Source organism: Uncinocarpus reesii, genomic scaffold, assembly GCF_000003515.1.
Source record: "Uncinocarpus reesii 1704 scaffold_2 genomic scaffold, whole genome shotgun sequence".
Classification (NCBI taxonomy): domain Eukaryota; kingdom Fungi; phylum Ascomycota; class Eurotiomycetes; order Onygenales; family Onygenaceae; genus Uncinocarpus; species Uncinocarpus reesii.
Window position 1 is genome coordinate 2374296 of NW_003052499.1, and position 26194 is coordinate 2400489.

The following is a 26194-nucleotide window of genomic DNA, read 5'->3' on the forward strand; positions in this document are numbered from 1 at the left end:
ATCTTCTTTGCCCGCTATCCGCTGCTATCGCTGTCCTCGGCTGCTTTCTGTCGAGCCAACGCGGAACAGAGTGGGCTCTGGGCCCTTAGGCTCTCGCCATACTTCAGGAAGACAATGGGATAGCATCATGGGGAGACTGATGGTCCCAGAACAACTGCTCCCCCAGCCAATCCCAGCCTTCTCGTACATTGATTTCGCGCCGAGTGGAAGCAACGCACGCAAACCGACCTGGTGCACGCCGCTGCAGCCATGGCGGATGCGCTATAAATTCCATACCCGTCCGCCATGTAGTTCAGCAGAGCCAGGATGGTCGTGGTGCTGCCGATTCCAAACGGAAGTCCAGCGAGCATCGGCACGATCCAATGCACCGACTTCCTGCTCGTCCAGCCCTAAAGTGTCATGTGTTGTTAGTCAACATACGGGGCGTGGGATGGCTACGGGAGCGCTGACCAGCCAAAAGAGTGAAATTACAACGAGCGGCCCACCGACGCATGCCAGAACCAAACGGCGGTGCTCCGTGGTCACCGTTTTGTTTCGCCTCCTGATGTACTCGTCCCACAGAACGAGCATCACTGACGAGATAATGCTACCAATTGCCACTAACACCACCCTATTAGCGAGTATATTGGCTGAGTAAGAGGACGCTGCACTCACCCGGCAAGTAGGCCAACCCCCCAACCCCTGGCGACATTCCATATTCGCCTACATCCTTAGCTTTTGAGCAATGCTAAATGTTTGGAGCACAAGAGACTCACCTTGGAAGATAATAGGGTAGGCCTGGAAGAAGAGGTAGAGGATCGCGAAAATGAATGCCATGTACAAGCATACCGCGGGCACGATCCGCTCTGTGAAAAGCAGTTTTATGGGCCGGGTAAGGCTTACGGCCAATACCTCCTTCAGATTCACTGTTTCGGCAGAATCCAGAGCAACGATATCGTTCCGTCCCGACTCTTTTCTCATCCGTGCCGCCCGTTTAGCTAATATGACTGGGGCAAACGTTTCAGGCAAAAAATGGAGCGCCACTAAGCTAAATACTCCAAACAATAACTCGCACCAAAATGGCCATTTCCACGAAACCCTTCCCAGGAATCCGGATATGATGGGCGATAAGGTAGGGCCGAACATTGTCCCCGCGGACCACATTGCCATGACTCTGCCTCTCTGCACGTGGTCCGGAAAACAATCTGCATACAGCCCTCCCACAATTGCCATTGGCGCGGCAGCGGCAGTACCTGCCAAAAACCTGAGTATCAAAAATGCTGGGAAATTCGGTGCTAGAATTGTTCCCAGGACGAAGAATAAATATAGGACAAACGTCCCCATCAGCAAAGGCCTCCTGCCGTATATTTCTGATAGTGGTGCTAGAAATAGCGGGCCAACGATATACCCGACAAGGAAGACCGATATGGGGAGCACCAATTCATATTGATTTGTGACGCCAAACTTTTTAGCTATTACCATGATTGCTCCAGCTGGCATGGTTGAACCAAGGGTACTGTTCAACGTTAGAAGGATGCTTATGCCAGCATATATTAGTCTCCATGTCTACTAATGCGTTAGCCTTAGAATGCAAGCGAGAGGAGGTATCATCAGGATTGCCAAACCATGGACCAGTTGTGAGGATTCTCTTTGTCATTGAGCTCAAACTTTACAATGACTTGCCCCTTTAACACTTCTTTCTCAGGCAAATCTGCTTCATTTGGCGTATCTCTGCGGCTATACGCTTCTCGATCCATCATTGGCTGATTTGGTTGTATATTTGCACGCTTTTTACAGTCAAAGAGATCTATGGCTGTGGCTCTGAATTTCCAAACACTTCTCTAGCGAATGGAACATGTAGGATAATGCAGCTAGCTGAGTCCCGACAAGCCAGATGTTGACATTTGCAATAACGGTTGAACCCATACTTATATGCTCGATCTTTGACAAAGGGAAGCTCTCACTTCACCCCTTATTCGATTCACTTTCAGTGAAAAACGGGTGACATGGATTTCGCCTTTTCCCGGAGTATTCGGTGAAAGTAGAGTTAGGCCAAGAGCTACCTTGATATCCAGGTTCACGGCTGTGATAAATAATTCAAACGTCTTGCAAGTCATACTGCAAATTCATTAGATTCCATCAATGAACGGAGGACCTCGTAGACACGGAGCCAGCCGTTGCCATTGTGGTGACCCAAAAGCCATCTAAAATTGTAACAAGTAGTAGCATTCATAAGACCTTTCATATCAAAGGCAGGCAACGAGCGTCCAAGAGGGTATCCAACAATCTTTTTGAGAGCAACCAAATCGTAAATGTCCAAGCACAGAAATTTTGCATCTCTATCCGAAAAGGGGAAAGAAAAAAAGAAAAAGTGTACTCCGTATTCGTTCAAGAAACAAAAGACTTCCAATCTTCAAAATCATCTTCTCCATCATCCCCCTCAAGCTCCTTCGAATCCCCAAGCATCTTCTCAATCTCCTCACGGCTACTCTCCGAAGCCTCCTGCGCCCTCTTCGCAGCCCGCTGGTTGACCCGAAAGGTCTCATAAACAGGCATCGTAACCATCCGATACGCCCCGACCGCACGGGCTTTGATCTCACAGAGTATCGGGCCGGCCGCAAACCAGGGAAAGTAACTCTCAGAGCGGAAATAGTAGACGCGGGATGCCACAAGTATCTGCCACGTGGGATTCCAGTTTCGCCAGGTGTGGCTCAGCTCATGATCGAACTCGGGCGGCTTGATGCTCTGGAAAAGATCTGCGGTCGTCGAGATGACGGTGGAGAGTGGCTTGCCGCAGTTTCGGTACGGTCGTTCCTCGGAGAGCCGTGTAACCTGCGCTTTGAGCTTTTCAAGCGCTTCTAGTAGGGCACTATTCCCATTGTCCCTTTCAGACAGCGCGCGCAACCACGTTTCGTCCCAAATGGCAGTTAGATCACGATCTTTACAAGGCTGTTCCTGGCTATTGGAAAATTGATCAAAGTCTGTCAAAATTTGGGTGGTTGCGTCCCTGACTACCTCGAACTTGAGACAGTCAATGATGTTATACATGTTATAACGACCATCATCTTCAGCCTGTGTTTGTTTGTATGCCGGCTTTCTCAGTCCATGAGGACCAAGTTCACTGCTCACTTGCTTCCATAGCTGTTTCCAGGTCTCACGTCTCAATTCATAGCCCGTTTTCCGGACGTCAGCTAGATGGCCAAGCAGATGAGATAGTTGGATTGCTCCTGGTGAAGCAATCCCATTCTCATAATAGCATAGCTTCTCGTGCTCATTGGTGCAATGGCCCAGAAGAGAAGGTGCTGCATTGAAAACAAAGACCTTTGTTAGGAATTCATTAAAATCAAATGGTTCCTTTAGCTTTTCGGAGCAACTGACGAGGCCAAACTCATGGGGTTCTGGAACCTTTTCAGGTTCAAAGGGTGTATTGATGAAAGTATTCACCAACTCAGGGTCCCAGCAAACCCACACTTGGTCACCATCATAGTCACCTCCAGAAAGCATCCCGGCAAGTGGCACTTTGCCCACAGTGGGAAAGACAATAACATCTTTGAAGTGGCGGAGTTCCTTTTTAAACACAGCCCGTCGCTTCTGGATGTCATTGGGCAAATGAGCTGGATTCCGGCCAAGCAGGACGTCCACACCATCCAAATCAGTATACCCATAAGATTCCCATGGCTTTGAAAACCCGAAATGCACTTCATCCTCTGCCAGGACCTCATAAGGGTCCGCGATGCAATAGGCATAAGTGGATTCGGGGATCCTAATTTTCAAACTATCAAGGCGGTTGCAATAGTCTTTGAGGAAGGTTGTCAAAAGCTCTTTGAGATAAGCTAACCTTAGCGGATGAAACCCGCTATCCAGGAGCAAGATGGCCTGTTCAGCATTCTCCGTCGGAAAGTCATCAATCCTTCTGGTCTTCCGCCTGTCGTATAGGCCTTGCTTTTGGATCCAGCCACGGGACACAATCTCATTCGTGATGGTGTTCTTAAAATCCGCATACCAGGCACTTGATTCCCGCCGGACAAGCTCTTTGAGTCGGTCCGTCTGGACTCCACCGTGCTGCAAGACCATCAGAAGTTGGACATTGAGGTTCACTGGGCGAAGCTCCCTAGACCATGAGACAACTTCAAAAGTAAGCTGGTAATCGTCAAGCATAATTTTGCATTTGGAAGGGTGTGGTTTGATTTTGAGTTGGGAATCACTGATCTCTATCCAGGAGTCGCCATTTGAATCTGCATTGTCAACCATCCAAATCCCTTTGGCACCGGCAATCCGGCCCTGAAAGCAAGAGGGATTCTCGTCTTTAAGACCCAAGCAGCTTTTGATCTCATTGGCCAGGGAAGCAGACATCAGCGCGCATCCGTCATTCATGACAATCTCAGCGTCTTTTCGCCGTACAATCCGTCCCGGCCTGACGACCACAGTAGGTATAGTCCGTGACAGCGCTAATGATAACCGTTGGAAGAGCTTGCAGTCTTTTTGCCGCTTATTGTATTTGAACGGTATATGCCAGTCAACCAACGCTTCCACGCTCATCGGAGTGTGCCGGTGAGACACCTCGCCGATAGGAGAGATAGTTGACGGTGCCTTGAGGAAATCACTTCCATCAACAGCAAACAAATGGACTTTGCTCCTTGGGCCATCCTTTTTATTTTTGGACTTTACATCCTCGAGATAAAACGCACGCCATGTTCTTCCCAAAATATAATGGGAGCGTGTGGCCAACCAGGTCGCGATACTTTGCAGCACAACGGTTCCCTTATTCTTGAGGTATTCGGGGGATTTGACTAAAGCAGGAAACGTGATCTCCATAAAACGGTCTGATCCGAATCGACGAGCGAATCGATGGCCTCTTTCCAGTCGTAGAGGCTTCAAAGCAAACTTCAGGTACCCAGGTTCAGATTTGTGGCACCAGTCAAGCTCCCCGGTCAAAGTTACCATATCTGAGCTACCCGCGTCTTCGAAATTCCCGACTGCTGTTTCCCAGACTGTGGGTTTGGTTTTTTCAAGTAAACTGATTCTCCCACGGGTAGTTGCTCGAGTGATGAACTCCCAGAATGCCGCATAATCCTGGCTAGGAAGTTGATAATCTGGGAGGATATCTTGAATTAGAACCCCCCGAGATTGGGCAACTCTTGCGACTTCGTATCGGCACCGTAGGGGTATATGACTAGGCCAATTGCCGCCTTTGGAGAGTGTGAATGGGCCAAATGACTCCAGCTTGTTAACGAATACTTCCACCTCCGTCTCGATTGGATCTGCCACTTGTGTTGGTGGTAAATCCATTGCGAGTTGCTTTTGAAATTCTTCACTTTGGAGTAGCGCTACTGTTGAACTCTCCGATGCCCCGTCGTCAAATTGATATCGTCCTGCATCAGGTTTAGGCCCCAAATTCCCCACGTTGCTTTGAAACGATGTAGCAACGGTGCTAGTACCCTCCATAAACGACGAGCGCTCTAAACCTCTCGTCGCTACCGTCGAAAAAGTGTCCACCGGATCAACTTTGTCCGCATTCGGAGACGTGTTCTGTGTGGCTGCTGGCTTAGAAACCCTCATAAACAGATCAACGTTTGTTTGCCTTGCTGGTCTTGACGGGGTTGAAAACGGATCATTGTTGTCGAACGAGCTGCCAGGATCGCCATTTCCCATAGGCGGCGACCGGATGGGTTTGAAATACCTATCGAGCTTCTGCTGCTTTCCTTTCTGAGCGGAGGAGGACTGGGTTTCGACGGGAACATCAGTTGTGATCAATGGTAGAAAGAGGCCATCCAAGTCATCATCATCAAATTCATCCCCTAGGGAAGGAGGGCTCGGGAGGGGATAGGGGCCATGCATGGGGGCACTGGAGTCAGTTTTAAATACCTCGCTTGAGTAAAGGGCCGACTTTCGTTTGGAGGGCGAATGGCCTGACGAACGGATCCTGGGAGGAGGCGGCGTCGTAGCCCTTGCAGGCCCCGACTGCCTCAGCTGGCTTCCTGACGGTGTTCCATTTACAATTGCCTTTGCCTTTGCCGGCGTGACCGTATTCTTTTTAAGAAATCGGATCTCACTGTCTATCAATTCGTGCAGACATCGGAGCAATTGCGTGCGCTGGTCAAAAGAAATATTCTTCGACTTCTCAAACACACTGCCATTGATAAAAGACGCGGATGGAATTGAGGGCAAAGTTCCCCGATCCTGGTTTGGTTTGTGAATCCATTCTGAGAGCATCGGCGTGGCCCGGCTTTCAAACAGGCCAATGACCTTCTCAGCGCGTCCATTGAAATGGAGATATGTCAGACCAGCCACACATTTCTCGCTTAAAGTCCGTTCTCGTTGAGCAGGAGTACCCTTCTTGTCGCTTGTTGGCAGGTCCAAGTTGTATTTGATGCTTAGGGAGAGCAGTATCCGGTGGCAGCCCTGCGCTGTTCGAGGAGTGTGAGGGCTCGCCATGGGCAAAGGGGGGATTTGTGGCCTGATCAGGCACCAAACTGCGACTGAAAGTTAGCTTCAATCGCATCTGATATCAATCCGATGTTTGTGGAACACACTAGGTTACCTCGTTGCTTAGCGCTTGCGTCTGGGGTAAACACAGTAATGGACAGGAATCAGGCATCAATTACTGATGCTGGGGTATAAATAGGAATACAAATAACAAATCAGACATATATTTCACAGCCCATCAGCAATGGCATTGCCCATCACCGCACAAAGGTGGCTTCAAAGAAAGATCATGATGCTGCCGTTGCCTGGCCAAAATAGAGGGGCATCGCCCTCTGCTTTATTTATGCGGGTCTTCCCCGGCGCCAGTTCCTGGACGAGTTAGCGCCCGGGGCGGGGGGAGGAATCCTCATTTCTCGCTTGAAGAAAAAGCAATTATGCCCGTTTGTTGCTTGAAGTTGGAGGATCTCAACGAACCGTTTTGCGTGGGGAGCAAGGGATTGATGCAGCTGTGGCGCAGCCCGGGGAACGCAAGGCATTCATCATCTCCTCTGGAGTAACCATAACTCGCGTGATGACCCTAGGATCTTTCAGAGTTGACGAGGCAGAATCGGAGTTCGGGTGGGCTAGAAATAGCTCCCGTGTCGGATTGACAATAAGACTGGCGGTGGCGAAAGGGCTCAAGGCTTAGGGCACCAAGGTCGCAATAAGGCTGTTATCCCTTCTTGGACGAGAGGGACGACGGGCTTACTCTAGATAGATGACCCGTGATCGGGAGGACTTTATGCAAAGATACGATTTGCATTGCTCATGCGCGTTTTGGTTGAGGGCTATTTTCCTCTGATACTGAGCAAGGCATCCAGCAAGCCAAGCGGCAACATGAGCGATGAAGCTGGAAATAAGGGTCGTTCGAGGCAATTCTGACATTTTTTGTCATTAGAACAAGTGTTTATATGAGGCACTTGACGCTTTATATACAAAGACACATAACCGTAGCCTGCCAAACGGCAGACATGCAAGGGCAAGAAAGTAGTTGCCCTCAGCTCTTCAGAACAACCAGGAAACAAAGGTCCGATAGAACCAACTCGAATCCTTGAGGCCGCTCTGCTCAGCCTCCTTTCGTGCCAAAAATTCCTGCTCCTCCCGGTCGATAGCGTCCTTGCCCGTCCAGAGATCAGCCTCTTCGGGCTTCACGCCCTTACACTTGGTGACAAGCTTGTAACCGAAAATCATGATGAGATACAGCGGGATTCCGAGATATGCGGTGATGAAGTTCTTGTAGTCAAAGTTACCGTATTTCTTTGGGTTATGCACAAAGACATCGTAGCTTTTGGTGAGAGAGATGAGAATGCAGAAGGCGCATGCAAAGTAGGAACCACCAACGCCCAGTGGTGCTTTGAAGGCGAGCGACGTTTCGGGGACATTTTGGGCCTTGCGGGCGCGGACGAAGTAGATGTGGGTGACAAGGATGGAGATCCAGGTGAGGAGACCAAAAATGGTGACGAGGTTGACAAAGTAGCCGAAGATGGTCTTGGAGTCGTCGGAAACGTTCATGAATGCAAGGAGGGCAAACGCGCTAGAAAGAGCCAGGGCGTAGATGGGGACACCTCTGCGATCAGTGCGAGCCAGGATGCGCGGTGCCTTGCCTTCTCTGGCCAAGCCGTAAATGGTTCGTGTGGCAATGTAAAGATCGGAGTTTGAAGCGGAAAAGACAAAGACCAAAATACAACCGTTGAGGATGTCGGGGAGGACAGGAATGGCAGCCAATTTGATGGCGACAACATAGGGGGAAGCGTTTGCGGAGTTGGACTGTTGCGCGGCGAAGGCGAGCTCAGGGGAGTCATAGGGAACGAGCATGCCGAGAAGGAAGACGCTGAGGATGTAGAAAAAGAGGATGCGGTAAAAGGTGAGCTTGATGGCACGAGGGATGGTCTTGCGAGGGTTCTGGGCTTCTCCAACGGTGACACCGACGAGCTCGGTCCCAAGGAAAGCAAAGGTGGCGGTCACCATTGTCGACCAGAAGGCCAAGAAACGTCCTTCGCTCCCTTCTTTGATATATGTATTGAACGCCCCCGGATCTTTCCAATATCGAAACCCCTTGCGGTCCTTATCCGGACCACCGCCCAGAGCGAGAATCAAGGAGAGCAAGATCAGTCCAACGATGACGACCACTTTGAAAGATGACAGCCAGAATTCGAATTCACCAAAGAAGCGAATACCGAAATAGTTGATGCCGATAATGACCACCAGGAATATCGCGATCCAGACACCTGGGTTTATTTTCTCGCGTTTCACCCAGTACTGTATGACGAGGGCAGCTGCGGTCAATTGGTTTGGCGTAATGATAATGTATTTGCAATAGTAACTGCGATTCGCGCGATCGGTAAGATATCGCACTGCAAGTGGAAGAGGGGGGAACAAGCATACGAGTACCCAAGCGCGAATCCCAGAGATGGGTCGCAGAACCGCACCGCGTAACCAGTAAAGCCACTAGGAAGAGGAAGCCATGCCGCCATTTCACCCAGCGAACACATGACAATCCAGACGATAAAACCGACAATAAGATAAGAGATGAGAACAGAGGCAGGCTAGCGAGTCATTAGAAAGGTTAAACCTCATAAGCAAACGTAGGACGGTGAAAGCTTACACCAGCTCTAGTATCTCGACGTTAGTATAAAATGTATATTATCACAGGCGATGGAATGGACTCACTTTGCTAATGCACTACCCGTACCAATAATCAAACCGGTTCCAATTGCACCACCAATGGCTGGTTCAGAGTCAGCAACGCACCGCGAGCCACCGAGTTCCTTTTGCATACCAATCATGGTGATGTGCCGTGCCTTCAGGCCACGATGAAGGGCAACACCCTCCTCGTCGGAGTCAATGACATGCGGACCACCCTGCCCGACATACTCCTGCTTCGTCGTCGTCGGGCCATCGGAGTCGTCCCCGGGTTTCTTGTCCCAGAGCTCCATGGCTGAAGTCGAACGGGAGCCCAAAGCAGTTGAACAAGATCAAACTACCTTGTTACAAGAAAAGAAACAGGACTTCAAGGACGAACCCAAAAAAGGAAGACACCAACTGGGGGAAAAAGGGAAGATGAGAGATCCCGAGGGGGATTTAAAGGGAAAAGGGAAAAAAAGACGAGAACCAGGTAACGGAGAGGGGGGATATGCTGGCGAGAAAAAGTAAGGATAGGCGGACCCTGGTCGGCGAAAGGCTGGCATTCCCCAGCCGTGTCACATTCTCATCGTTGCAAGATCGAGAGAAAACGCACGGCAGGCCAGATACGAGCGGGGAGACGATAGGCTTTGGCTTTCCATTATCCCGGCAATCGCGTGCTTGGATGCGCATACAGGCATGTATGTACCGTTTCTGCGTGTTGCTTGGTGCGAGCACCGGTATCTGCTCCACCACCATCTCTCTGGCCACCATGGCTGGCTCGAGTCCCATGTGGTTTTGCTGTGCTCGCGAACCACGGCAGCACGACAAAAGTCACCGTCATCGATCAATGTTACCTCTTGACCGGAAGGTTTCTGGTACCAAGGGGCAGCCAAGAATAGCACATTGCGTGGAGCGACGATCACAGCGGAGAAGCCCAAGGAAAAAAAGCAACAAGAAACGAACAGCCCGCAAATAATGTTCCGCGTGGTGCCAGGCTGGGATGTGGCCGCCTCGGCTGGCTGCGTGTTGGAGCAACAGATGAGGTCCTCCCACCGGCGATGAGGTTGCTTGGACAATGGATGGTGAGAAAGTTCAAGCTCTGCAGCTGCACCCCGTCACTTCTCACAAAGCATAAGCATCCTTGCCGGCCAGCCCGTTTCTGGGGTCGCATGGGTGCTGCTGGACCACCCAACTCCATCAAAGATGCGACGCTGCGCGACTTGGCGGCAGTTGGGAGCTAGGAGTTGGAGTGCAGTTGATCTGAGGACACCGTCGCTCACAGCCAACGCGCTGCTTGACACTTGACACTCGGAGAATTAACCCAGTCCCCCGGAAGAGATCAACCAAAGCCATCGCCAGGACCATATCTTGATATAACTAATGTATAATAAATACATCCTGACGCTGAACGGAGGCATTTTTCTGGTGGGATGCGTGCAAAACGAGCAGATGCCAAGGCGTGATACTTCAGCCAAGGCCGTGATCTGCCTCTTGGTGCAATCTTCTCCGCTCCAAGCAATCCATCGAACTTTTCCAGAATGAAAAACGCCCATTTGCACCTCTGATCTTGGCTTGCCCCCTCTGGCTGCTGGCCCCCTTCAGGAACTTGATTTTTCGCAAGGAGAAATTCAGAAAAAGGTGGAGAGCAGGAGGCGTCTGCAATCGCGTTACATGCCACCGTCTGTCGTGGAACCCAAAGGGATCTCTCGGCCAGTTGGTTACCTTGGAAATAACACTCGGCCCACGATGAGATACCTGGCAGGGATGCACACGAAGCCGATGCCAATGTGCAGCTTTCCCCGTCCCATGGTTCACTCGGCAGCCGCATCCAATAACGCTATCGCGGGGGCCCTTGTTTCGACAAGCCACCAAGGGATGAGAAGGAATGGAAAATACAGCCAATAACTCGACAGCATCTTGCTCCAGCGGCCTTGCATTCCTGTCCTTGCCACAGCAGAGCCTTGCCGCCGGACCAAGCCGACCCAAGTGCTTTCTTCCCTCTTTGAGATTCTAGCGCCGTCCTGCTGAACGGTGAGAACCATTGAGAAACGGCGGGCAGAGCCTCAATATCAACAGGCGCTCATCAAAGGAGAGATCGCAGCAAGGCTGAGCAAAACCTGGAGTGCAGAAACTGTTGCGTGCAATCATATTTTTGTCATGTTGAGCAGACTCCCCCCTTCACTCTCCGCCTCCGTCGTATTATTATTATTATTATTCAATCAAAGCTACACGAAGCGGCCAAGTACACGATCATGTGTACCTCCGACCAGGGTAACTAGCGAAAGCCCGTCGAAATTCGAAGATTCCGTGAGCTCCCAACCCCAGCAAGCACGCTATATCACTGTAATTAATCCGAAGGATCTAATTTAATCCTTCGATTCTCGAATTGAAACGGGTAAGCCTCTGAAACCCATCCCAAGATCCATGGTAACTTTTTGATAATTGAGTCGCCGGTGGACCTGCCAACCCGGAGATGGAGGAACCTTCGTTTTCGTTTTGAACGATGTACTTTTTATCAAGGGAAGAAAAACCCCCCTTGAACGATCCCCGAGAGCACTGAGATCCAATACTAGATGGACCAGGAAATAAACACCCATGGCCATCGAAAAATGACCAAGCCTGGGGTCTGACAGCACAGACATCTTGCCCAGTATGATTGCCCACAGAGCAAATCGCCTTGACTTGGAAGTTGAGTCGGCTATTGAATCCACAAGCTTTCCATTTCGAATATCCTTACTACTAAAAAAAAAGGATCCGCTGAATTTTGAACCGTTCCGGATCTGCATGAAGAGGGCTGAAACTGCCGCGGATGTTCCCAACGAAGGAAAGCAACATTAGAGTCTTCAAATGATCATTGTATTATTAAGTATTGAGTAGCTTGCGCTATGAAGTCTGGGGTCTATCAGTTATCACAAAGGCCCAGATCCCATCCGTGACTACCTTTCCATATCCCCTGATCTTCTGGATGATATTAAATACTAAAGCCCACCGCCCATGCCTCGCCTCGCAAGAAAAAATGAAAAAAAAAAAAAAAAAAAAAACATGTAACCAGAGACAATCAGGAATGGGGTATCTATTCTTGCTAGCCACCGTGCCAGGGGAAAAACGCCATTGCCATCAAGGGGGAAAAGAAACCGTCATCATACAAGCAGATACAGACTAGACGTGGTCGAAGCAAGATGCACGCTTATTTGTGAACGATCATGTTTGAAAAGGCCCGGCGGCAGACCCCTCCGCAGCGCCTTCGCCGTTCGGATCACCGTACGCTAATGCAAATGCATCCTGTCCCTCTGCCGCGGCTTTCGCAAACCCTTCTCGCGCCAGCATGATGTTCAGTACGGCACAGTTGTAGGCAGCTTCACCCGGCGGCACCACGACGAAGATGTACGTATTATCCGTAAACCTGCCCAGGAACACGTTGAATTGCGGTGTTTTGGTGTGCATGACAACCAAGTTGGCCGATCCAGGCGTGGTATGCGTGTTTCTCGCGGCGCAATGCTTGAAGGCTTTCATGATATTCGAAAGGCGCTCATGCCGGTCGAAAATGGGGTTTATATTCCCGACATCCGACGTGACGGACGTGATATTGAGGAAGGTCGACCTCTCAAACAAAACTATCTCCTCCGCATCAATCTTTTCCGCAAACGCGTTGAGAAACCGCTCAATGAACGACAGGTTGGGAATCAACTTGTGCACGATCCCGGCCCAGGCCTTGTAGAGCGATTGATCCCAGATGCTGCTTCCAAACGTCGCAATCTCAAAGGACTCGGAGCGGGAGCGGATCAAGGCGGAGCGTTCTTCGCAGACTCGTTGACGGTGTTCGGTCTGGATCAGGTCCAGTTTGTGGATGAGGCAAAAGACAAAGGCACTGGGGCTGGATTCTTGCAGGGCAACGATGATCGCATTGTATGTGTCCAGGTCGCGCTCCACTTCGCGGGATTCAATATCAAAAACATACACCAGGACCGCGACGTCTGTGAAAATGTTCTGACGCTGTGACCCAACATAGCTTTCCATGAACGCATCTTGTCTAGAGGAAAGGGAAACAAGTTAGTTCCGCGCACAGCAATCTCGCCGCTCTCTCAGAGAGAGAGGCGGCGTTCAGTGCTTCCTGGGGCAAAACATACCCTCCGCAATCCCAAAGATTCAAAGTTAAATTGCCAATGAATTTGACATGGCTATGCTCAACATCAATTGTCGCACCCAGACGACGCACATCCTTGGCCACATAGTTGCTGAAGATGATGGAGCGCATGGAGGACTTGCCGGATCCGCTCTTCCCCATGAGCAGGACCTTCCTCTTCCTTTTCTTCGTATCCATGATTCCACACTTCTGGTTGACTTGATGATTTTGCAGGAATTGCTTGTGTTTTGTTCGAGATCACGGCGTGCCTTTGAATTTGGCGGGGAGGAACACTTTGCTTTGCCGACTCTATCCCGCGACGCAACGGTCTGTAATTTATTCGGTATTCGATACAGCCAGGTTACACATGTCATACCTGACGAACTATGGAAGCCTACGCTGCAAAAAAAATCCTTATGAGGAGGGAAATGTTTATTCAAATATCTTCATAAGCTTTAGAAGGATCAACTAGCTGGACTCGTTTCTACGGCTGAAAAAACAAGAGCGTCGACTGTCAAAGGCGATTTCGGCGGTATTCTGGTCCAACAGCGCACCTATCACCGCAACTTTTATGGCGCCTCGGTAGGCTTTAACTGTTGTATCAACTCGCTTTGGTGGCGCGTCCAACTGGGAAAACAGGGCGTTTAACTCTGTGGACGAGGTTACCTAGAGTGTCTGTTGTTCTCTGAGTTGCAACCTCCTAGATAGCTTTCTAACATTCTGATCGCAGCTGCCTCTTGATTGGGACTGAGTCTCCGTTGAATTCCTTGGGCACGTTTGATCAGAATATACTCTGCACTAAAATGCTTTCGCGCATCGGATGGCCTTGCGGTTGGAGTTAAGAGCAGTGAACATTGATGTTTTTTGAGCTAATATTGATTGTTGCAGAGCAGGAGAGCACAATAATTCCTGCTGGACAGGTTGGATAGTCAACTAGTTCCTTCAGCAGAACATTTCTTGGAAATTCAGGATCCTATCTGTTGTGATTTTGTTTCTCCCAAGGTGTATTGCTGGATGCTCATGCAACAAAATCTGTAGGAGTGGAGTATATAATAATGGAGAGAGTGCCTGGAGTCTAGCTTAGTGAGTTTGGGCACAAAATGAAACTTGTGGATAAGGTGTATCTTCAGATTGTTGTGGCTGATCACCAGTCAACTGGGCTATCTGTCTTGTTCTCATAGTTTGGTGGACACTACAATACCTGGTAAAAGCGCTGCCGGGGAGCCATCTTAACAGTGATCACAAGGGCAAAAAAATTTCGGATAAACATTTTGCAATTTGCGCTGCCATAGGTCGGGATTGGTTGTGACTGTGGAAGGGCGCATTGGGCTGTGCCTAAGGAGAATTCAAGAAATTTGGTGAGTCTGATATTCACTATGTGAATATCAAAGTAGCTCAGCCATTGGAGAAGAGGAGACCCATTCAATTTGAAGGCCATATCCGTTGGCGACGAGTATTGATCCAGGTCAAATAGTTATTACAGAGTTTCAGCAACAGGCGAATTGATCATTTCATGACAACCTGTATCAAATGTGAATTGAGGTACTTACAACAAGTGTCCCAGGCCGTGGAATACGTGCATATCCTGACGCAAGCAGGACCCGGGGACTGAGAAGGGTAGATTCCATTTCATGCCAACACCGGAAACAAAAAGAAAAGGAGGAAGCACGCATGCAAGAAAATCTCGAAATGGTAAACCAAGTAGGATTTACAATAGCAATTATAGGGGGTTGTTGGTATCTCATCAAAGCATGAACTGAAACGGCATTAGAAATGGGGCGAAAGAAATATATATAAAATAAACGAAGTAGCGTCCAGAGCGACATTTAAAACACTGTCCCGTCCGAGACGATCATAATCGGAGGTTGTTTGGTATTTGGCCTCGACACCTCTGCTATCTCACGGCCTCCCTATGAAAAAGTAAGCAACATTCATACATGATTGATATTGAATTGAACTAACCTTCCAGGTTCCCGCTTCCAGTATCTGCGGAAGACTCAGCTGTTGGCCCTCGGGCAAATCTAACAACTTATTCACCTCATCCCGTAACTCATCAAGGAACCCGACTGTCAGAGCGCGCCACTCCACTATTACATCATCGTCTGCCGTGAACAGAGGGACCACTTCCATATTAGGCTGGCCTTTTATCATTGCATTCGTCTTGTAAGCATCTAGGCCGCGTTTCATGTCTTCATCTTTCAGCGTAAGTAGGCCCATATCAATGAGAAGGCCTCCATTTCGGTACTCGGGAAGCCCTGTCAAAAGTTCGGTGCCGGAAAACCTGATGTTCAGAATCTTTGACATTGGTACCATAATGGAGTAGCAGAGCCATTGCGTTAGCTTGTGGAAGGGGACTATTGTTTCCCATTCTTTGGTAGGTGGCGACGGAGGCATGGCTTTGCAAGGCCAAGCATCTCCAATCGACACACCATCTATCTGCGTGCGCGATGGTGGCCAGATTGGAGAAAGTCCGTCCATGAGGACATTCCAGAGTGTGGGGACTGGAATGATGGGAACTGATGATGCTAGGGTTGAGGGATGAGAGAGGAGGTAGTCTATAGACCATTGGGGATAGCTGTTAGTCTGAAGGGGTTGGGGCCGAAAAACAGTTATTGAGGAAACTTACCTAGCATGTTACCAGGTCTGGCATCCACTCCGAAAAACTCCTGATTATCTAGGGCTCCCGAAAGCCTCGTGAGCAGTCCCGCACGCCCTTCAATGCCAGCCAGCGGATTGTCTTCCGTGTGCTGCATCCCCTTTGCTAGTGCTTGTACAGTAACCCTCTTCAAACCTGCACCGTCGACCTGGCAAGGCTCGGTGGGGTCACTGCTGAACATCCCAGTTTTAAACATTTCCAAACTCGCAACAGCCAACCCTTCGCTGCGCTTGTAAATTTTCCCTGATTCTTTCGACTTGTACGACCACTTATTCCCGGCTCCGGCATCGAGCAAGACTGAGATTAGGAACAAATCGATTAATCGCCTTGTCCGTTCGAGGGAATCAATTGTGCTGGGCCAGGACTGAAGCAGTTGGTTGATTCGGGGCCTGCCACCGACTTCAAAGTGCTGCCAGCGACCGTGGGCGGGAATGGACTGGTAGTCGGGCGCATAATCTCTCTACACCCGAGTGCACGAAGGGTCAGTATTCTGATATGTCGACAGGATGAATACTAGAGTCATACTTTGATAATCGACACCACGTATTGCGCTGTGGCCTCAAACTTGTCAACGTCCACGTCAAAATGGTTCAATTGGTTCATTTTCGCCTTGAGCATAATAAACCTGGACCTTTGGCGAACGGAGTGGATGCTTCTGAGATAGGCGGCAGGGTCGATATTGGGGTCAGGAGGAGGGGCAATGGGAATCTCAGGGATTGGAGGACTGCCGCTGGACTTGAGCGACAGTGGCATTTTCAGAGACGCGTTTGACGTCCTCGCACTGTTCGTCGAGGTCAACGAGTCTTGCTCATCCTTATCGGACGCTGATTGCTTTGAGTCCTTGCGCTTGAAGAGGCCCATCGTGAGGTTGAGAAGGGGCGAGGCCAGTGACTGCGGCCGCTTGAGTGATGAAAAGCGTTCACCAAACTGACTTGTGAGCAAGAATCGCGAGATACACGAATGACAAGATTCACAGAAGAGAAGAGATGAGAGAAGAAGAGGAAGCAGGGGGCAAAGAGAGAGCAGCGTTGGTGGTGCATGAGTTTAGGTTGGCGGGGCGATTTCGCAGTCCCGGACTTGATCTTAAGCCCCAGGACTCATCAGGCCAGAGAGGCCATCTCCGGGGGCCATCGGCAGCAGTCTCGACAACGCCCCCTGCGGCCTGGGCCAGCCGAGGGTACGAACCCTTAATAATACGGTTTTGCTGTGAAAAGTGCGAGATCACTTACTGTCTGACTCCCTTTGCTGTTGTTATTTATTAGCCTGGAATCGACCACGCGGGCTTGACCATGCGAATTTACGATTATGCTGATCGCTTCCGTACGCTCTTTAGGTTCGGCCCTTAGTGAACGGCACGGTTCAGTCAAAAGCTCCTGCTGGCAGCATCCGTTGCTCACTGCATCTTGCTGCTAGAATCCTCCTGAGAGCACAGAGTATGCTTCCTTTTTTACGTGATCGCAAAACCGCCTGCGGAGCCAGCGCGTCGGGCATCCTGTTTCGGGGAACTGGTTCGCCCTGCATAACTGCCGGGGAAGAGTGCCTCTCCAATCCACCTCTCGCTAACCAAGGTCATATCAAGGAGTAGTGCTTTGAGCAGTTCCATTATTCCGCACAGGCCCGCTTGAGACACCCACACGCCTCTCTGAACGCCCGGGGAAGAGGCTAGGACTGCCGCCAAAGATGGAGCAGAGCCCACAACCACCGGTCTGGAATCAGTGGCTGGAGCTTAAAATATGGGGTTTGGCCTGGAGCAGGAGAAGAAGGATTGACGGGCGCTTCGAAGCATTCAAACCACGCGATGCCGTGTCGATTGACCTCGTTTCTTCCCTGGCATCATTATTCCTAGGCCAATAATAATATAATGCTGCGGCAGAACGGGGCTCTCTTACCCACGGGCCACTCCCACGAATCGTTTGTTGCGACCGAGCTTGCGGCTCTCTTTCCGTGCGCCGCCAATCCAACAAACCGGAAAACGAGACGTCACCGCAGCAGCCACGGGTCCAATTCGGGAGTTTGTTTCCGCCAGATAGAGCTGAGAACAGCTTCGAGAGACCCATTATTCGTTCCCTCCAGGTTTCCAAATACAGCACTGGTGGGGACCTACCCTGTGCAGCTGCTGAGACACAGCATCAGGCAATAATAATGAGAGCCTATGCCCCGAATTGCAGGCTCCTCAAACTGCTTACCGTAGGACGACTTGCGATGCAACGGGCGTTTCGTTTCCATACAGAGCCAGTCCTGGATGGGGACTCTAAAATTTCTGGCGGCTCCGCATGGCTGCGTTGGATGCTTTTGGCTCCATACCAGTGAGGTACTCAATCCCTCGGCAAGTCCACAATCTCGCTCAGCTCTCAGACAGCCCTTTTCAACCCATCAGTGGTCTCTCTGCCAGCCAGACTGCAGCGTCGTTATTGGCTCAACGCAGCGAACCTGCCCGATCCGAATCTCAGGGCCGTGCCTTCCCGAAGCAGGGGCCATGTGGACCTCGCCTTGGCGTGGCTTGGCAGCGTAGTTTGGTTTGGTTTGTTTGCCTACTAGGGTGAAGTTCTGTTCGTAAATCTACTTTTGATTCTGACCAACTCATAAATTCTATTTCAACCTGATATCAAATTAAGGATAGTGATGTTCTGAAGCACAGACTCTCAACACCATTGAAATTACTAGAAAATCTAGTAAGAAATTGAATCTTCATCATTGCAATGACCTTCCAGCATCTCTGTTTCATCAAGTCCACGAAACCGGTCAAAAACTCAGGTGCAATCACATTTCAGACTTCCATAATGGCATCACATAACTGAGCTCCGGTGGGTTTAGAGCCAGAAGCGCACTCAGAGCCGTGTTCAATGTCTTTTAAATACTAGGCTTCCAGTGCTCGAAGGAGTAGACATTGCGGAGCACTTGGTCCAAGCACCAGCAGAAGGATAGAAACTGTAGATAGCCCAACATGTTTTAATCAGTTGGTTCAGAGATCCGAATGGGCCAGTATGGCCAACAGCTTCCCCGATCCCAGACGACTGACAGAACAGTGATTCTAAAGGGTATACGAGCTTGAGAACTTCATATATTTGGAGAGATGTTCAGGGCCCGCTAATTGGCGCACCTTAAAAAGGTGTCCGGGCCATGGGGAGAATATCAAGAAGCCCTGCAGAATAACCATAGGGTTTTGGGCGGCGGCACAGGATCCATAGCTTCTGGTGCAAGTACACCCGTGGACAGACAAGCTTCCTTTGCGGTAGCAAATGTTGGAGCATAGTCACAGTCATGGAGCGGTTGTTAACCCTGTCTGCATTAAGCTGTTTCTAAAGGGGGCTGGGTCGCCATGGGTTCCAGGAGGGAAACGCTCAACAATATTTCGAATTAAGAGCACGCAATTTGGAATGTACATACATGCTTAGCTCCAATATCCTTGAGAGAGTACTTCACCAGGGCTACTCCGTTCTGCCAATTCAGTTCATGGGGAACCATCACACAGAATGGGATTGCAGGAATGCGACTGTGCAAAACCGAGGAAGCCCTCCTAAAATTTCAAGTTGTGTATCGTGATGCGGCATCTGGCTGCATTCGACCAGTCTGGCCAAATCTCTTCTCCTGCCATTCAAAAAGAAATCCTGGTGCCTGTGCAGACACAGTCCCCAGGGTTGATGTTTGGAGCTCAAGACGTCAGCTTCAACCGTGTTGCGGAGGCCGTCGTTCACATTTCCGAAAGCGGGCATCTCTCCGATGGCAGCCCCTGGATCACGTGCAGCGGCGGTTCCGTGCCCTTGCCGGACGATCATCCGTCCTCATATAAGATGCTTCGTAACCTGAACCGTTGTCTCCAAACCTCCGTGGAAAAGAAGCAGGCTCCGAGCCTTGGGAAAAGGTCATTCACTCCTACTTTCATGTCCGACTCACGCCGTTGTTTCCGGTATGGAAGAAATCAAACTTGCCTGTGCGAACGGGGATCTGGACTTGGTGAAAGCGCTGTTCGACATGCAGGCAAACAAAATGGAATGCCCAGGCACCCTGCGGGGTTTGCTCGAGGAGGCGATTCCTCCACGCCATACGCACATTGTGTCGTTTCTCCTGGATCAGAATCCGGGGTCGGATTGGTGGACGACAGATCATTGTAAGATTGTGCGGCTGGCTCTGGAGGCAGGCCTCGACGTCTACAAAATCTTTCTAGCCCGCGACCCCGATGTCATTCACTGGACCTTAATGTTTGCGATGGGCAATGCCGTCAACATTGCAATTCGAGAGAACAACCTCGAGCTTCTCAAGTTCGTGATAGCGAACGGCGCAAATCCTTCCCAGCCCGAGCCTTCTTCTCTCCCCATCCTCCAAGCCGTGCGCTTGGAAAGAGAATTATGCGTCCCGATTTTAGCTAAACACAGCCCAATGGATGCTTGCGTCGAAGCACTTCATTATGCTGCTCGCTCTGGGAAAAGTCGTTGTGTTCAACTTCTGGTCGAGGCAGGCACGGATGTCAACCATGTTCAGCCCCCAAACTCAGCCTACTGCTTTTCTCGAGACCCGTTTGAAGAGAGCGCTTTTCACGCTGCAATTCGCTACAACAATGGTCATGCTGCTCGACTATTCCTTGAACACGGGGCTGACTGGTTTTCATGTGATTCCAAGGGTGTTTCGGCCGTGGACAAAGCCCTCAACCATGGCCAAGGCTCTGTGATAACGGAGCTGCTGGAGACTTCATTGGACAATAAAGCAACTGTGATTGCGAGTAGAGTGCACCGCAACCGCTCAAACACCAATGTGGAATAAAGTAGGTGAAACCTGACGCAATTTATGCAGCATTCCTATTTATTACCAGGTTTCGACGGGCCGATGTTAGGATAGTTAGTCAACCTTATGGCTGGGACTTCTTCACTCGGAGACCTCTTACCCTTTGAACCATGTTCTATATTTTGGGAAGTTGCCTTCTATGCACCGCAAGCATGACTTATAGACCCTCAAGTGATCAGACTCTCGCCCCCCCTGGCTTGCATACTAGGTGAGGCAGGCATACATCGCATTAGCGGGGAAGAAAGTACAGGGATTCTTTCTCTCAGCTCAACAAAAGCGCGGAATCGAGTATACACCCACTTAGTGGGCAAAGTGATGTACACATGAACTGGTAGCTCACGCGAGGAGCTGAAAGGTAAGTTGAATAGAGGGGTGAGATGAAACGATTCCCTGTGCCTACACTTCGCCCGCCCCCTCACATATCCTTCGTAGAGTTACAACTTCCTATGACCAGTAAATTAGGGTACTGACTAGGTTATGGATAGACTGAAGTTAGAAATAGCAGGGGATGATCTGGGGATGTACTGTACGGTATAAATATAAAGGTCTAAGCTCTATCAACTTCTTGACCTCTCTTCCGCCCCTCCGATCCTACATGTTCACAGGGAGCACGGCGAGGTCCCCGTGCTGTTTTCACAACCGTTTCGACAATCTTGTATTTGTCCCGCTATATATCTGCAACTTCACTTCGTGTCAACAGTGGTGTTCATTAAATCATCACAATGAAAGGTGCTCCAGTTTTTCCGCGCATGAGTAATGTGGCTCGGTCTTCAAATATGCTTGGTCCCTATTGCCTTTGCAGTTCCCGTTTCGCGTCCGATCATGCCAATTGCGTCGAGCTCAAGCGTCCAGCGACATGACGCCATCCCCGCCATCACCCTTAATCGGAGAGCGCCTCCGAATCCTCCACCACCACCGCTGCCGGACCATCGACCTCCAACCACAGAGGAGCTTACCAACGTGATGGACTTCTTCAACAATTTTGAAATCGGCAACAAAATCCCCCTCTTCTTCAGCTTTCACGGCCTACCAGACTTCAGACATAGATAAGTAAGATATGATGTGTGTGATAATTAAGGAAGATGGGGAGCTATGTCAACGCGACGCATTTTATATAGTGTTCTTGCATGGTAAAGATAAGATAAGACCATGCTGAGTAAGCAGCTCAAATGCTTGGCCAGGTGTTCAAGCATGGGTAACTAGCGAGCTCAACGCCCCCAACCTTAGAGAAGTAAGTTACCTGCGCTAACATTAACTCATCCTCGTAACTACAACCGGAGAGCGGGGTGTTTCTGATTGTGTTCATTATTGCTATCAGCAGAACAAAGGACAAGGGCAAACGATGGAGGCTGTTATAAACACTGCGGAACTCCTCGAGTCTGTGCTTCTCCAAGTGGAGATACGCACCTTACTTGTCTCCGCACAGCGGGTGTGTCGACAATGGCACGCATTGATCAACGACTCTCCAAACCTACAGATGACACTATTCTTGAGGCCTGTGAGGTCTGCCGACAACACGCACTACGCCGTAAATCCGCTTTTGGAGGAGAAGTTTCCCTTCTTTTTCGACGGTGACAATAATGGATTCGAAGGCCATTCCGACGACTTGTTTGACTCATTGGCCCTGGTTAAGAATCGCGATGCGTTCTTTCGTAAAGGATCAAGCTGGCGGCGTATGCTCGTCACGCAACCGCCAGTCCGTTCGCTAGGCCTGCTGACAGACACCCAATTTCTTCACGGGTCCTCGACGACCTGGAAGCTCTTGGAATTTGATCGACCGCCCGTCCAGACAGGTGACGAGGGGATCGAGAAGCGACCCGAGCACGCTCGCGCTTACAGTGATGGCCTTAGAATGCGGACTCTCTACGATGAAGTTGTTAAAACCCGCAAGTCAAGTTGTGATGGCCTATTTTTCCTGTTTTGGCATGGGAGATTACCCATCCCGGACGACGAACCCGTCGATAGCCGTTTACTGGAGGTATTCTCCAAAGCTGTGAAGAGGAGCGAGGTTGTTTTGTATACAAGTCATATCCTCATGTGTAGACCTAAAGGATTCGGTGATTATGGAAATCGGTGGGAGCGGTTTGAGTACAAGGAGTCTGATGGCGACCATGATCCCCCTGTCGCTCGACTGATCGCCAATGTAGCGTGCGACTGATAATATGATGCCTCTGGGGTAGCAAACAGAGTGATTTCCGTTTCTACAAGCTTAATGTTGCGCTTGTTTGTCCCTTGAATGCTTGTTCAGATATTGCTCAACTTGCCCATCCAGCGTCCTTAATAGCGGATTTATAAAGTTCCGAAGAATATTGCTTACATAACCGACCAATGCTGTTTGCCGTGTTTGATAATGCGTATGAAGCCTCTTGGACGATGGGACAATACAAACAGTTGAATCTCTGCTGGTGATTGCATGCGTGGTTGGATTTCATTGTTCTTTATTGCTACTCATTGATTCCTGTACATACTGTTGCTCCTTGTACTGATATTTGTCAAGGAAACCATGCATCATAACGCTTGGTCCCATTGCACCCCTTACAACCAGTGAATTGTCGAAAGCAGCACATCACGCCAAATTCGCCTCGCAGCCACCCCATTCGAACCGATATTGATGATACCACAGGTCTAAAGTACACGGACTGCCAGAAACTCCAGCTGATACCTCTAATTCCCCGTTTGCTCAATCCCCGCTCTACGGTTCGCTCTCCGCCCGCGATACACTCCATGCCGCCGTCTAAAGCGCCCACTCCGGCGAATGACAGTTTTGCCAACCTCGTTGCCTTTGGATCTGGCGCATCAGGCAAGGGTGTTTCTCTCGCGGAGCGGCAACGGCAGTTGGCCCAGCAGAAGGCATTGGAAGAGAAGCAGAGACGCGCACAGTTTGATGCGCAATATGGTGGAAACAATGAGCAATTCTGGGATAACTTAGGCAAATCCGGCGTCTCGAGCCATACATCCGGTTTGACCTCTGGCAGGAGCGCGCAATCTTCGTCTCCCGACCTCCTTTCCCAGGGCCTTGCTGGAAGTGGCTTGCCCCATCGGAGAAGCGCCATGGACGATGACGAGGACGACATTCTAGCTGCATTCAACGCTTCAGCGCCTGTGGACAGATCAACTAATTTTCCAATCCCGAGCTCGATAGCGCCCCCCGCTCCCAATCCGGGTTTACATTTGCCAGCTAGAAATACGGTAGTAATGGAGGATGATGACCCGTTTGGTTTAGGTGAGATGAGCCAAAGGCAGACGCAACCCAAGGTTACTTCGCCATATGCAGTGGATGGGGATGATGATGATATACTGGGCCCCCTTGCTAAGCCTGTGTCGGAGTTTGCGAAACCCACTCCTGAGATTACAACATTGGAACGTCAAAGTGAAGTTCGCCTTGCGGAGGACAAAAGCGGCTCGCCTGCTCGGATATCGCCTGTGGATCGGGCTATTGCCGAGCTAGTTGATATGGGATTTTTAATTGAAAAAGCCAGCACAGCGCTAGCGACCACTGAATCGGGAACTGATGTCCAGGCAGCTGTGGGTTGGCTGCTTAATTCCGCCCATGCTGAGGCACAAGAAAAGGCCAGAGGCAGAAGTCAGAGCGCACAGGCACAGTCGCGTTCGGAACGGGCTCCCAACGGGCGGCGTGACCGGTTGGCGGGCGAACTTAGAGACTCTAGTCTACCGACACAGGTACGGGATCAAGCGCGTTTTGAGGAGAGAAGCCCCAATAGTAGAAGGGCGGCAGAGAAGGACCCCGCCCAACTAGCCGCTGAATTCGGGAACAATCTTTTCAAGTCCGCGAATTCTTTATGGAAGAGCGGAACGAAAAGAGTACAGCAAGCCGTCCAGGAATTCAACTCGACCCCGGATCCATCCCAGCCGCGATGGATGAGAGAGGAAAGGATGGAAGGCCGAAGTCAAACAGAAGTGCGGCCACAGCGAGGCGGCTCAGCGGCGAAACCCAGCGTGAGCGTTACGGATGAAGCGCTCATGCTGGAAATGGAGAGAGCGCCACCAAGTAAGCCTCCGCGACCAAGCAGAAGTCCGCAACCGCCTCCCCAGCACACGGGCCGCCAGAATCCATTGCGAGACGTTCCGCCATCTCATCAACTACCTATACGGCCACGCCGGTCACAACAGGACATTCAGAGCCCGCCTCTCAATGATAGCCGTTCTCGTCTGTCTCGTTTAGCCGCCGATGAACAAGCTTCTGAAGCATATGTCAGCCCAGCCAGACGAAGGAAGACTACACCGAAACTCTCTGCAGAGCCAGCGCTCGATCTGCTAGAGGGAACTACTAAGCCATCCCAACCGCTCCGTGCAGCTGCGTCGCCATCACCTGCCAGGACCCCGTCGCGCCCTACCGCATCACCACCAATAGCTCCGCGGCCCAAAGTTTCTCCAAGGCAAATTCCTCCAGTTTCCAACTCGACGCTCCTGGCTTCGCATAAACACCGCCAGGACGGGGCCGCTGCCTTCAAACGTGGTGACTATGCTGCTGCCCATGTAGCCTATTCTACGGCAATCTCTTTGATACCAGGCGACCATCCGGTAGCCATCATCCTTCTCACCAACCATGCTTTAACTGCTTTGAAAATCGGTGAACCGAAAACGGCCATCAGTGACGCAGACCGTGCACTGTCTATCATCGGCCCTAGCAGAGGCGAGTCGGAAAAAATAGATTTAGCAAACGGCGAGCCGATGAAAGAGATGAGGGAATTCTTTGGGAAAGCCATGATGCGAAAAGCGGAAGCGCTGGAGCAATTAGAACGGTGGACCGATGCCGCCAAAATCTGGCGAGAGACCGTCGAATCCGGCCACGGTGGTAGTGCTAGTATTCAGGGACGAACTCGATGTGAAAAGGCAGCTGGCATTCGAACTCCCTCCGCCGCCGCGCCGAGACCATCCGTCTCAGCACGGCCTCCGCCACGCGCGACACCAAGGCCCGCTGCCAGATCGCAATCTGCAATCCCAGCTAAACCGGCAGAAGCCGTCAGTCGGCTCCGCGCGGCGAACGAAGCCGCTGATCGACTGGATAATGAGAAATTCGCACTCGCGGACACGGTTGAAGCACGGCTTACTGCCTGGAAAGGGGGCAAGCAGGATAATTTACGTGCGTTGTTGGCGAGTTTGGACTCGGTTCTATGGCCAGAGACGGGATGGAAAAAGCTTGGTATGGCGGAGCTGGTGCTTCCTAATAAAGTGAAGATTCACTATATGAAGGGGATTGCCAAAGTGCATCCCGACAAGGTACGTTGGCTGTTGATGCTTGTTTCTTCATGATGGCTTATTTTTCTGCGCGTGAATTAGATTTCGGTAAATGCCACGACGGAACAAAGGATGATTGCCGGGGCTGTGTTTAGCACGTTGAATGAGGCATGGGATAAGTTTAAACGGGACAACGGATTATGATGATACGCAGATACTCACTGGTATATCCTGCTATTTTTAATTTCATAGATTTAGAAGCCATATCCTTTTGCATCAATCGGCATGGCTTAGTGTTTTATTCTCTAGGTAGCTTGGGAAGGCTTCAAATGATGTGATAGCTGCAAGGGAATACAAATGATAGAGCC

At 50.4% G+C, this 26194-nt stretch overlaps 7 protein-coding genes across 7 annotated transcripts; 2 read left to right on the forward strand and 5 right to left on the reverse strand.

Annotated features, from left to right (window-relative positions):
- Positions 1 to 125: 125 nt before the first annotated feature.
- UREG_03780 (uncharacterized protein) lies at positions 126 to 1479 on the reverse strand (the record flags this gene model as incomplete). Its single annotated transcript, XM_002544217.1, has 3 exons — positions 126 to 389; positions 472 to 599; positions 756 to 1479. The coding sequence occupies 3 exons, from the start codon at positions 1477 to 1479 to the stop codon at positions 126 to 128; spliced, it is 1116 nt and encodes a 371-aa protein (XP_002544263.1).
- An 888-nt stretch (positions 1480 to 2367) lies between these two features.
- On the reverse strand, positions 2368 to 6414 carry UREG_03781 (uncharacterized protein; the record flags this gene model as incomplete). Its single annotated transcript, XM_002544218.1, has 1 exon — positions 2368 to 6414. The coding sequence occupies one exon, from the start codon at positions 6412 to 6414 to the stop codon at positions 2368 to 2370; it is 4047 nt and encodes a 1348-aa protein (XP_002544264.1).
- Positions 6415 to 7449: 1035 nt separating this feature from the next.
- Positions 7450 to 9380, reverse strand: UREG_03782 (uncharacterized protein; the record flags this gene model as incomplete). Its single annotated transcript, XM_002544219.1, has 4 exons — positions 7450 to 8767; positions 8830 to 8990; positions 9030 to 9054; positions 9115 to 9380. The coding sequence occupies 4 exons, from the start codon at positions 9378 to 9380 to the stop codon at positions 7450 to 7452; spliced, it is 1770 nt and encodes a 589-aa protein (XP_002544265.1).
- Positions 9381 to 12270: 2890 nt separating this feature from the next.
- On the reverse strand, positions 12271 to 13390 carry UREG_03783 (uncharacterized protein; the record flags this gene model as incomplete). The annotated part of the gene is made up of 2 exons (XM_002544220.1): positions 12271 to 13099; positions 13197 to 13390. The coding sequence occupies 2 exons, from the start codon at positions 13388 to 13390 to the stop codon at positions 12271 to 12273; spliced, it is 1023 nt and encodes a 340-aa protein (XP_002544266.1).
- Positions 13391 to 15018: 1628 nt separating this feature from the next.
- Positions 15019 to 16709, reverse strand: UREG_03784 (uncharacterized protein; the record flags this gene model as incomplete). Its single annotated transcript, XM_002544221.1, has 4 exons — positions 15019 to 15102; positions 15155 to 15747; positions 15819 to 16308; positions 16374 to 16709. 4 exons carry the CDS (start codon positions 16707 to 16709, stop codon positions 15019 to 15021), a joined length of 1503 nt encoding a protein of 500 aa, XP_002544267.1.
- Positions 16710 to 19390: 2681 nt separating this feature from the next.
- Positions 19391 to 21677, forward strand: UREG_03785 (uncharacterized protein; the record flags this gene model as incomplete). Its single annotated transcript, XM_002544222.1, has 6 exons — positions 19391 to 19802; positions 19849 to 20466; positions 20570 to 20607; positions 20963 to 20982; positions 21113 to 21153; positions 21430 to 21677. 6 exons carry the CDS (start codon positions 19391 to 19393, stop codon positions 21675 to 21677), a joined length of 1377 nt encoding a protein of 458 aa, XP_002544268.1.
- A 292-nt stretch (positions 21678 to 21969) lies between these two features.
- On the forward strand, positions 21970 to 25901 carry UREG_03786 (uncharacterized protein; the record flags this gene model as incomplete). Its single annotated transcript, XM_002544223.1, has 3 exons — positions 21970 to 22775; positions 23125 to 23147; positions 23173 to 25901. The coding sequence occupies 3 exons, from the start codon at positions 21970 to 21972 to the stop codon at positions 25899 to 25901; spliced, it is 3558 nt and encodes a 1185-aa protein (XP_002544269.1).
- Between the last annotated feature and the right edge of the window lie 293 nt (positions 25902 to 26194).